The sequence below is a fragment of the Perca flavescens genome, chromosome 8 (assembly GCF_004354835.1).
Source record: "Perca flavescens isolate YP-PL-M2 chromosome 8, PFLA_1.0, whole genome shotgun sequence".
In the NCBI taxonomy this organism is placed as follows: Eukaryota; Metazoa; Chordata; class Actinopteri; order Perciformes; family Percidae; genus Perca; species Perca flavescens.
In genome coordinates, this window is record NC_041338.1 from 14,398,676 (window position 1) to 14,411,518 (window position 12,843).

General features: G+C 41.1%; 1 protein-coding gene across 4 annotated transcripts in view; it reads left to right on the plus strand.

Annotated features, from left to right (window-relative positions):
- b4galnt4a (beta-1,4-N-acetyl-galactosaminyl transferase 4a) overlaps positions 1-12,843 on the plus strand; it is a 147,973-nt gene that overhangs the window by 91,045 nt on the left and 44,085 nt on the right. For all 4 annotated transcript variants that reach the window (XM_028584462.1, XM_028584464.1, XM_028584465.1 and 1 more), the window contains 3 exons: positions 4,099-4,194; positions 4,828-4,918; positions 6,021-6,121. In XM_028584462.1, the coding sequence (XP_028440263.1) occupies positions 4,099-4,194; positions 4,828-4,918; positions 6,021-6,121 (288 nt within the window). The remainder of the gene's footprint in view (positions 1-4,098; positions 4,195-4,827; positions 4,919-6,020; positions 6,122-12,843) is intronic.

Here is a 12,843-nt window from a genome sequence, read left to right on the forward strand (position 1 = left end):
AGGCAGAAATAGAGAGGTCAGAGGGAGGAGGGGACAACGTTAGGTTTTATAGGAGACAGAGGCAGCACTCACAGGGAAAAATCCAAATGACATAACAGGAGCGAGGGAAAGTTCAGCAGTCAGGGAAGCAAAGGGATAACACGGTGAGTTTAAGGATGAAGAAAAAATAACTTTCCTCTTTCCCCATTCCACATCCTGCTAAGGCCAGAGCACAGACAGACCTCTTGCAGCGCTGTCACCCAGAAAATGGAACCAATTATACACAAGCATCTCCCAGCACAAAGCCGACTTTACAGCATGTGGCCTCTCCAGGGCTGCACAGCGATATGCGTGTGTGAACAATTAGAGACTTTTAGCCTCTTATTGCTATTTGACAAGAGGCCAGGCCAAAAAAGGTTTGCTTTTAAAGCCAACAGGAAATCTATTAAAAGCTTTACATAAGGCATATTTACACAGGAACTAGTCCCGTCTGCTAAATCTCTCTAACCTCGCTACGCCTCCCCCTGTCTTCCACTCCCTTTTTAAACATCAGACATCTTTCTGACCCCCCAGTTTTTCTCTGATTGAATTCCGTTGACCCCTCAAATCCCTGTCTCTTTCTCTTCTCTCTCTGTTTTTCAGTAGGATCAGTCTTTCTGCAGGAGGAAAGAAAGAAATGATGTGCACATGAAAATCTAACTAAAATCAGGAGTCCCACTGCTTTGGACTGACATGTTTGTTGACTGTTTGTTGCTCAACGAAAATGTATCATGGTTTATGCATGAGCTGTAATTGCCACGCTGCTGTCAGTTGCCAGGGCACTTACTTGACCGTACAGACCCGAGAGATAAATAAAAAAAGGACCACATTGAGTCAGGCCATCTGTTAGAATGCCTGTATGATACTGAACGAGCACAACACCTTCCATCAACGTCTTTCTCCTTTTAAATGCAGACATGTAGAAATGTTTACCGTGAAAGGCTTTCCTGTCTCATCCCTCTAATCCCTCTGATCAAAGCGCAACAGGATGTGTGTTTTTTTTTTTTTTTTTTTGTCACAAGGTCACTCATTTATTGGTTTGACACTTGTTGGCTAGAGCTAGCTAGCAGCTACTTTACACGCAGAATGGCTACCTTCATCCAGCCAGTTTTCACTTTGATCCAACCAGGGAACCCCACTGCATGGCCTCATAGTCATTTGATGAGAGTCAGCTTCCTTCTCAAGTTCTGTGTGATGTTCTAAATATCTGTGGCGGCATTACAGCGGCAGCCTGCTGGGGCTGCTTTCACGCATTAAACCAAGCCATATGTGCGTACAGTATGGGGATTTGTGTTGGTACAGTTAGTTGATCATCCAGTATGGAAAGTTGGAGTTTTCAGGTCATTAAATCACTGAGACAACCCCCTAAAGGCTTGACACATAAGATGCATTGTGCATGTGTGCAAGTGTGGGTTTTGTGTGCGATTGTGTAACCATGCATCTGTACACGTAGTCGCATCTCTAACCCTCATGCCACCCTTTAATGATTGGTGTGTAACCATAACAGTCTTGTGTTGAGGAAATTACACCACCCGGGGCCTGTTTCACAAAACCAAGATAAGGGATTAAGCCGGGATTTCCCAGTTATCCTGGATGAATTAAGCCTTGATTCGGTTTCACAAAAGCGGAGGCACATAAATCACCATGGAGATTTATTCTGTACAGCTAGCCTGCTCCTGACCAGGCTAACAGCCAGGATTTATTTAATCCTGGAGCCTTTTCTGATCACCCAGCAGAGGTTTTACCCTGTTCTCATCAGCCTGGATTAAAATAAAACAGGTGCATATTGCTGTTTATTTAAGTACTGATATTATTTAAAGTTGTGACCATTATTTTTTTTAAATAATTATTCATGTGACAGTCATTGTTACTGTTATATTGCTGTATGAAGACTGCTGTTCACATATTGTTGTTAGAAGTTTGATGAATATATTATGGCAGTTGGTGAGATAATTAGAAAAGGCTGATAACATTTCAAATGTGTTTTAAATGAAGTCTTATTACTAAGGGCAATACATACAATGCTGTACATTTCTATAGTTGACCAATGCCCTTGAATTATTTTAGTTGATTCATTTTGTTTTAAATTCTTTAACAATAAGGATCATGTTTGTTCCTCTTCCATGTACATTGTATTTGGCATTCTTAGCACACAATTTGTGTTGTCCAGTAAACTGGGACTATAATTTGGGAGGATTGTACAATTTTAAGAACATATCGTAATAGTACAATCCTCCCAAATTATAGTCTTAGTTCACTGCACCAGTAACTATATAATGATGTAGGCTACTGTACATTCATGGAACAACAGGGAGAGGACACCTCAATGGTTTTTGACCTTATATTTTGCTGGGGGGATATAACTGATGAATATACTCTGTTCCATTCATGTTAACAGTGTGCATGGAATTTATCACTTAATTATCTTTATAGTTTCTAGATTTTAGAGTCCAATTTCTTCAGTGTCTTTGTTTTCTATGTCCATATATATGAGGGAGCAAGGCATATAATATGTAAAGAAGGAAACTCGGCCTCTATAAAAAAAATAAAACAAAAAAGTGTGGCAGATAATAGCGGACAGACTGAATGATAGTCTAAAAATAAACATTAATGAACTACTGCTCTTAACTGAAAGCATTCAATGATTCACTGTCATTTGCAAAAACGAACAGTTGTACACTTTGCATTAAAAGCGAGCAGTGGAAGTTAATATGACTTAGGACATTTATATTGTAGCCCGTGAGAAAGACAGAGAGAGGAACAGAGTGAAAGAGATATTTACGCTTCATATTCTAGCGTTATAGAAAATGGATCTTCATTGTAAATTTCCTGAGTAACATTATCTTCTGCATACTTTTAAGGCAAAGAGTACAACTGGTAATTTGTGCAAATGATTAGTAGCCTAATCCTTGAATGGAATGATTATGACGGTTTCCATTCAGAGCAGTGGTCAGTTAATGTATATATTTAGGCTGCTTACGCATTCAGTCGGTCCGTGATCGTCTGCTACACTTTCTCTCACTGTTGCATTACAGCGTCTGTGTTTCTTTTCTTTTTATATAAATACTGTGTTTCACGTCATACTTCCACAAGAAGCTGCTGCTCACTCTGTATAAAGTATGTACAATGCGTGTTCTCCATTTTGGCATCAGTAAATCTGTGATCGACCTCGCGGTCTTTTGAGGAAAGCCGTGGACGCGCATCTATCTGAATTAGTTCATCCTGGCTCGACCAAGTCGCTCCTCCTCAGCCTGGCTTGGCCTTCGTGAAACCCACCAATCAAGGATGCACAGATTAGACTAGGTCGAGCCTCGCTTTATCAGTTATCCTGGATTTATATATTCTGCTTTTGTGAAACAGGCCCCTGGTGTGCATCTCACTTTTTAAACCACAACATTTGTTTGTTTGTCCTATGTGTGTGTAAGGATGTGTAAAAGTTTTAGTTGTCTATATACTCCACTATAATAATACTCCACTTCCAAAGCAGCGTCATCAGAGAGTCATCTGTTCCATATGTGCAGACCTGTGTGTGTGTGTGTGTGTGTGTGTGTGTGTGTGTGTGTGTGTGTGTGTGTGTGTGTGTGTGTGTGTGTGTGTGTGTGTGAGGACACTATATAGGCAGACTGGTTTCACCATCTGTCCTTTTTGCGTCCTGTGATTTCCCTGTGTAATTCAGACAAATGTCAGACTATGGGCAGGGGATGAGCTCTGACAAACTGCTCCAGACATTCTCAGTTTACACTCAGTTCACCTCCCCCCCCCGCCCAATACTCCTGACAAGCTCTCTGTCACCTTCTCTTATTCAGGACAGCAGTGAGAACACTGGAAACTTCACGCTGCATTCACGTTTCACCAAGGATACATTTTTCCTGCGCGGTGGAGAGCTATCAGAAATAATAAACATTTCTGTTTAAAAGAAAATTTACTGAAACCAGTGCAAATGGCAATTTTGCTGTCAATATGGGAGCTCCAGCTCAAGTACTGAAGCATAACCTTCCTATTTAATAGAAAATGTGATGCTCTTGTTGCTGCGTGCACTAACCTGTTTCCTCTCTGTGTGTGATTGTGTGTGTGTGGCAGTATAAAGGACAGGCCAACCTGCATGTGTTCGAGGACTGGTGTGGCTCCTCTATAGCCCAACTCAGAAAGAACCTGCACTTCCCTCTCTACCCTCATGTAAGTATTATAGACTGTGGGCGTAATGTATTAACATTAAAGGTGCATTAAATTGACCGCACACAAAGCCTCTACCCACTTAGTTGCTGTTTCTACACCTGTCAGGGTCTCCGTTCTTGTACGGCACATATGCAGTTTATAATGATAACATTGGCAGATTTACCACTAGACATATATTGTAACCTTTAAAACAATGGGTTGTTATCTTGAAACCGAGGTAGACTGAAGCAGGATTTTAATTTCTAGCTGAAATGTCATTGTCACTAGCAGATTTGATCGACTGTTGCCAGCTACCTAATTAAGGTAACACTAGTTCCGTGACTATTCTCTGGCAGACTTTTTATTTGTTTTAAACTGACTCATTTTAAAACAGAAACCCTGTAAATGGGTCTCAGATATGCACTTAACTATGATATTGTGCTAAAAGGCTATCTCCCAATCAAAAGCATCCAGTCATCCTCACCATGATTAATGTAGAAGACATGGAAACAGCATTGTTCTTGTATGGCAGTGCAGACGTGGATAGGGTTCACTCACATAAAAAAGAAAAGTCTGTCGAAGTTTATTTGTTAATTTGTTAATGCAACAACTGCTGCATCTATAATCTGAATGTAATCCTGCTTCTCACTGCAGGCCAGAACCACACTGAGGAAGCTGGCAGTTGCTCCGAAGTGGAAGAACTATGGCCTGAGAATATTTGGCTTCCTTCACCCTTACAGAGATGGTAACTTATTCATCTTATTAGCAAGCCCCTCCACTAAAGCTGAGGGCCTTGGAGCATGTGTCCTTTATAAGAGTAGACAATTACCACAGCCCTCTTAATCCAAGCTTTTGAGAGCCACTAATATGGTGGATATTCACATTTTTATTAGGGCTGAATACCCTTGAGCCCAGTTGCTATGGGAACTGAAAAGCCTTAACACCCAAGTGCCCTTACACAAATGCTGAAAATAAAGTTATTAATTAGATTACCTTTCATTTCAGTCTCTTATGTAGCTCTTTATCTGGTGCTATGGTGCTCTCCAGCCGATGGCTCAAAGGTCATACTATATTCAGGATTCTGATGAGCAACAAGTGCCTTTCACCTCACCCTGCCACACGCAACCTTTTACATGCTATTTTAGATTGATTGAGTTAGCCACGTAGAAATGCTCAGAGGTTTTCCAGATTACAGTGTGTCCTTGAAAATATAGTGGCTGCTTTAGCATTCTGATTCAGTCAGATACAAGTATATTTCACATGTGAATTATACTGAGATTGCACCAGGTAATATTTACATTTAATATTTAGTTTATAATGTGTCTACTGGAAGAATTCCTACACACCAACTTGTACTATATACATGATACAAGTATACTATATATGGTACTGTTTGCCACACATTTAGTCATCTCAGTCTTTAAAAGGATGACAAACAACTGCAAAGTCACACTTAAGAAAGCCTCACTGGTAACAGCTTGAGGGGAAAGTAGTTTTATGCAGCTATAGGTTTGCCAGACAAAATTGCCAACTTGTTCAATGATGTAGTAAGAATTCTGATTATCCACCTTTATACTTAAAGATGGCCTTAATTACCTAACTCTACTGGCTGCTCGTTTGCTTTGCGTGCTCCTTCTGGTTTAAAAGGATCTGTGCACAATTCACATAGGTGTTACATATGGATTGGAATTTCAGTTGCAGTAACACTTTTGATATCACTGTGGCCAAACATGTCATGTCTGACCACTGCCAGAGGTAGTCTGGGCATCAAATGTTAGGTCCTTTTTTCACACCTAAGAATCATCCATATCTTCTTTTGATCTTTGATCATGTTTTTTTCCCTCCAGGTGATTTCCAGTTCTCGGTATCGTCTGATGATAACTCTGAGTTATGGCTGAGTCCTGATGAGAGCCCTCTCAACGCCAGACTGCTGGTCTATGTAGGACAGGTAAGCAGCACCCAGCTGTGAAGAATTCTTGCATAATATCTGTACCACAGAGAGAGAGAATAACTTTGATAAAAACCAACATGGTCTCAGCATTTTTATGCTTTGTGATTCTCAGCAAATTCTCTAAGTACACGTTTCCACGTTTACAGTCCCTGGCTTTAACTAATATTGCCTAGCAACAAGCTTTTACTGCAGGAATAATCTAAATCCCCTAGGGCATAACTAGTTTCAAACTCATCAATGCCATGACTTAAAGAGCAAAAAACACTTAGTATAATATATACCTCTGGGAAAGCACTTCCACAGCCCAATATGTGCAGGGAAACCAAACCCTAATCTTAGACTACATAGTGACTTTATTATCTGATAAGATATTTAGGCTGAGAGTGACTCATAGCTCCAAATGGCATTTAATGGATTCGCTTCCTTTCATATAAAATCACGCACACAACAGATTGGATAAGTTTAGTCATTAATGGGATTGTAAGGGTCCAAAGCTATTAGACTAATAATGTCTACGTTAGTAAGAACAGCGGGTCCTCACCAGTCAACAACAGAAGCGTTTTATTCTGCCAGTGCCCAACCTCACAGCAACAGGAGGAACACGGAGTGATTTGTTCGTCTTTAGTAATCATCCGCTCACCTCATGTCACCATCTTAACACTGAGGCTATCACTCACCTCCAACACACAGCTCGGAATACAGGAGTCTCAAATCCTCTTGTAAAACATCATGTGAATAATCGTTTCCTTCTCCCATCCACCCTCTGCCCACAATTGAATTGAAGTCAAGCTGTGCTGCTACTGCCTTCCCTAATAAAGTTTTCTCGGTGAAACCTTACATTTTTAAGAAGGAAAGGATGCATGAGGTTGAACAGCGTTTGAACTACACCATTTGAGTGTCATGGGCAAATACGTGTTAAGAGCAGACTTTCAGCAATGGCGCTATCTGTATTCCAGCTGGATGTGAGATGTCAACAGATGAGATTAATTAGCTGGCCGCAAATATTGATGTGACATTTAGCACTGGAGAAATATCATCAAGGTAATGGCAGGGGGAGCAATGCTATGGCCAGGGAGCACGCGTTCTGCCACTGGCTGGCAGACAGGCCTCGCTGCCTCCCCTGTCTTCAGAGACGCACTATCACTCCGTTCCTCATTATGTGACCCATCTGTCTGCATGAGTTTAGGGGGAAAAGAGAAGCAACACGTCATTACTTTTCTTTCTTTTTTGGGGGGGGATTTAGGACCTGAAATATTATTTACATTTTAACACAACTTGTGTTTCATATACAGTATGATAATGCTGTTGCCCAAAGGAGGTAATGCAATTGCTCATCCGCTAATCTGAAAAGATGGTTTACTGCCAAGCCTGCTTTTAAAGACCTTAAGCTAAAACTTTTCTTCCCATTTTTTGTGCCGTTTAAATTCTCCAAATAACTTGAAGCTTTTAATAAAAATAAAAAAGATAATTATAGGTAATCACATCTGTTTTTAAAATAGATTAAATATATAGTAATTAGGTGAACACGTTACACTTTACCCACCTGTGTGTTGGACTATTAAGCTTACTACACACCGAGCTGTGTACAATCGACAGTCGGCCATCGGCGAGGTCAGTGACATGAGTCTGTTTGGTGTGTGCCGTCGTCTGTCCGAGGGGCCGTTGGCCTTCATTTAGGCCAATTTGGCATGTATAATCGGCGGGGCGGGCACTGCCGGCAGTCAGACTCAAATGACCCATCTGATTGGTAGAGTGCTAACCCGGAAACGGGGAGCGGAATGAGCGTGACTAGAGTCTCTCAAAATCGGACGAAAATCTTTTAAACTGACCTTTGTCGATCTGAAATGAAGACAGATTCAGCAACCGCATGGCCTATTTCTCGCTTAAAATGTTTTCAGAAATATGTTTCAATGAACTATTTTAGTACAATATGAGATTGTATTCTGAACAAGCTGCCATGACAGTCTGTCTTTGAATTTCCAGAGAAACTAGACCCACGTGACGCGTTTGTCCAATCGGCTGCCGGTTTTCATTTTTGGGCGACAATACAGATTAGCGGCGCCTGCTGTTATGGAGACTTATTACGTCTCGTCGCTTTGGTGTGTTCCGAGGCACTTTTTTGACCAACTAGGGGAGACTGATCAGTCCAACTGCAAAAAAAAATATATATAGTGAGAAAAAGTCAGGGCTTGTTCAGTCTCACTTGTGACTTGTCTCTATGTTCTAAATGCATACATTTATATATGTAAATGTAATAAAGAACACCGGGAACAATGACTTGAACATAGCACGGACTAGGATGTGAGAGGGATCTCATTTAATTGAGTGAGTTGCTGCTGTGTGTGTGTGTGTGTGTGTGTGTGTGTGTGTGTGTGTGTGTGTGTGTGTGTGTGTGTGTGTGTGTGTGTGTGTGTGTGTGTGTGTGTGTGTGTGTGTGTGTGTGTGTGTTTTAGTTCAGAACTGGAAACTTCAATGGCTTGGGAAAATATCCTTAAAAGATTCATAAGGTGTTTTATGCTTTGGCAGCTGTTGGAGTTATTCCAAAAACCTAAGGAGAAAGTATCTAAATTTCAGCAATGAGTCAAATTGGACCCCATAGCAGAATGTTTGTGTAGAAAGCTTGCTGGAAGAAACCTACGTAGTTTTAAATCATTAGAGTGTACGCCATGTCAGTGTCTGATGAGGTGCATAGTTTCTTATCCTTGCTCATACTAATGGCTTGACTGCAATCCCTGCTCTATTCATGACCTGACTCGCTGCTCTTAAAATACACATAGCATCATATAGGATTGTTACTTTATGTCACAGGAGTGTCATCCTTGATAGAGAACTGGCTATATATGGAATGTGCTGCTATGAGACATTTAGCTGTGATAGGAGAAGCAGGGAGCTGGAGCGTTTCCGTGGAGACCCCTGTCAGCATTTCGTCGCTAGCTTCGAATGGTGTACCGGATTCCCCGCAGGACATCTTGATGAAAAGATGACGCCATCTACGGAGGTTCATTTCTGTCTTTCTCACACACATGTACACCAAAAAGCAAAAACACACACTGTTTATGTAGACATAGAAAGACCAAATTAACCTTTTTTTCCATAGTGGTTCCTCTTCTCACCTCCTAGTCTCACTTTGCCAGACCTTCCTCCACGGCCCTGTGGAGGGGGGTCTGGCTAGTCCACACAGCATTCCAGCATGGGAGAAAAACATGCTCTGATTTATTGGCATTTCTTTAAACCAATCACAGTCGTCTTGGGCGGCGCTAAGCATCGGACAGAGCTATGGTGGCGCTGCAAAATAGCCTCAGGAAGGAAAATGTTTTGGTGGAACGTGCACGTTCAAATTTTGTTTTAGTCGTGCAACAGAAAACTCAGATTGGACAGATAGTCTAGCTAGCTGTCTGGATTTACCCTGCAGAGATCTGGAGGAGCCGTCAACCATAGTCCTCATTAATCTACCAGAGTTTAAAATTCCAACACAAAGAAAGGAAACAGACATCTGGGCGAAAAGAGCGTGATCTGGCGAAATTTCCTGCAGCACTAGAGCAATCCCGGAAGTACAACGTTGTGGATATAGTCTACTTAGCCCCTTACATGTACCAGCTCGCTGTGGTCAGTGTGTTGGAGGAGAGAAGGGGGGGATTCTAATAAGATCACTCTCCTCAGTCCTGCTGGGACATTATCTGTGCGCATACGAATGTACTTAATGTGAGTGAGGATCATCCATTGTCCCGTCTTGGCATTAATCATATTTTTTTTTTTTTTGCCCGCAGCTAATCTGTAATGAGATTTTCCTTCAATCAGAATGTCCCGACAGCTCCCGCAGAGCTTCCCACAGAACGAGACCAGGGATTGTCTGATATCGAGCGAGCTATACGAGTTTGTGTGTGTTCATGCACCGGTGTAGTGGTCATGTCTGTGTGTGCAGACACACGCAGGCACTGATGTATGTCAAGTGTGATATGATACCCATTTGGTCTGGTTCAAAAAGCAGATACAAAAAGACACACGGGAAACTGGGTCAGGGAAGTGTAATCAATATGAGACTCGACAGCAACAGTAGCTGCTCATTCTCAGACGGACCGGGCTGTCTCTACAGTAACAACTTAGCTTAGTACCGAACACTAAGGCACTCAACTGTCCTAGGCCTTCTCCACTAAAGACATTTTGACATGTCAGAGAAAGAAAAGCACAGGGGTAAATAATAAAATAAAGGATGGCTGAATTACATTTTGCTGCATCGGTTTCAGGGTCCCATTGTGCGTGCTGGCTCGCTGTCATGTCTTCCTGGGACACTTGAATAGAACGAAGCCATCGTTAATGTTATTAGTAAGGCCTGTGCCGTACCTACTATGACAAATCAAAATGACTGCTGTAAAAAATGCCTGTTCTGGTATCTTTCAAATACTTTATTGCCAGGTAACAACATCCGTCTAAAAATAATAAATAGCACATTTTAGGATTTAAAACCATGACAAGCGTATAATGAGTTCCATTCTTTATTAAAGTTCCAAGTGGAAATTTCCAACCTCCATGCATCTAGTAATCTATTTGGAAAGACATAAACAAAACAAACACGGTACAAAATGGATGGCCCCAAGATTCAAATTTGAAACCAGCTTGAGATGGGCAATCCATCATAGCGAGCAGCATGTCAATGTCTGCTTTTATTCTTGTTGCAGTTACATTAATGTGGCTAGAACGGTTGATTCAAAAAACTCTTAACAGCTGTATAACCACCACCCATTGATAATGTAACTTTGACAACAATACAAACAGACATAAGGATAATTGTGATGGATTATTAGACTCGAGCCAGTTTGAAGTATCTGCAGGTTGATTGTATGCCAGACTAAAATTAATGAAAATCAATGACTGCCGTGAAGGAGGGATAAACACCATTTTAAAACCCTACACTTCATTCTAATGGATTTGTCTCATGAACACCGTAAACATGATCTTACTTGAAGGCACCAAGTATTTCTGCTAAATGAGACCAGGTCACAATAATCATAACAAAGATTGTTGTTGACCATAATAATAATAATAATATTAATAACGTATACTTTATTAATCCCACAAGGGGAATTTACAATGTTTTCACTCAGTTGTTGTTACACACAGGCCTGAATTACACACACATGCTCAGTACCTATACATGCACTAATGGAGAGATTTCAGAGTGAGGGAGCTACCCACGGAAAGGTGACCCGAGCCGTTGGGGGTTTGGTGCCTTGCTCAAGAACACCTTGGCAGTGCCCAGGAGGTGAACTGGCACCTCTCCAGCTACTAGTCCACCACCATACTTTAGTCCGTATGGGGACTTGAACCAGCAAGACTCTGGTTCCCAACGCCAACTCCCTACTGACTGAGCTACTGCCACGCTGGAGTGCACCTGCTTTGCTTCGCTTTTCAAATGAAGTTAACTGCAGTCAGGTCACTGACAGCACTCTCTGTGGTCTGTACCCAGATCAAAGTGTTGCAGTCAGTATGCTTTTCTGGAGCCTCAAAGTCAGTTATAATAACCCTGTTTCCTTTTGAATATTGTGCATGCATACGTCATTTTGGAATACTTATACTTTTAATATTTGGCTTTTCTTACTTTCTTTCTCCTTAGTAATCTAGTCAGTGGCACATGTTTTAGGGCTTGAACTTGTGAGCGCTGTTCAGTGTGAGTGATTTATCAGCACTCCTCTAAATCATAAAGTAGCAGGGTCAATAGTCTCACTCACAGACATTATGACTCGTCATAGCAGAAACAACACAAGTGGAATTAATGACATTGACTGTAACTCTGTGCCACTAAAGTGGATGAGTGAACCCAACAATGAGCCAGAATGCACAATAATAGGGCCCTCAAAACACCTTAATTATTAATGAGTCACACTTGTGCTTTTCCTGCCATGACATGTCGTTCATGTTTGCAAATGGGCTGATTAGTGATACTGTAGGTAGGGATTGTTCGAGTTGAGTGGTGCATGGACAGGTACAGTATAATGAATAGTTTTAGTCCTTAAAAGAGTGAAAGCGGATAATCCTTCGTTAATATTGTTAGTTTTTTGCTTCACACAAATGTTATATATATATATATATATATACTGTGTGTATATATATATATATACTGTCTGCATCCAACAAAAAACCTCACTGAGGACATTGTACTTGCTAGATGTATAGCAGGTGACAGGTGTAGCTAAAAGCAAATAATGGGTCTGTTTCAGTCCGGTGTTGTAGGGAGCCACCATGTATAATGCCAGGGTCATGGCACAGACACAGCTAAGTGGAGTGTGGCCATTATTCTAACAAGAAGAATTCATCCATTCTTCTCTCAACCATTTCTCCAAAAGTCAGGTTTCCTGTTTTTTGTTTGTTTTCTGCTAACATGAATGAATGCAGAATAAGAGAAAGAAAACACTTTGAAGTTATATCACAGGTCAGCTGGTTTTCTATTACTTTTTCTCTTTTCATATGAGAGAAAAGAAGATATTGAAGAGGAGGAGTTCATAGAGAGTGGAGAAATGTCTCTGTAGCTCCATTACACTCATATTTCTTATATTTTTTTACTCTGTTTTATGTTTCATCCTTCAGTGGGCCAGTGGCCATCTGAAATGAGTTTTCTCGAGGTACATACATATGTGTGTGCGATGTTCACACAGAGACTGTGTGTGTGTTGTGTGTGTGTGTGTGTTTGTGTCTATGTCTGTGTGAAAGAGGTCACATTTGAG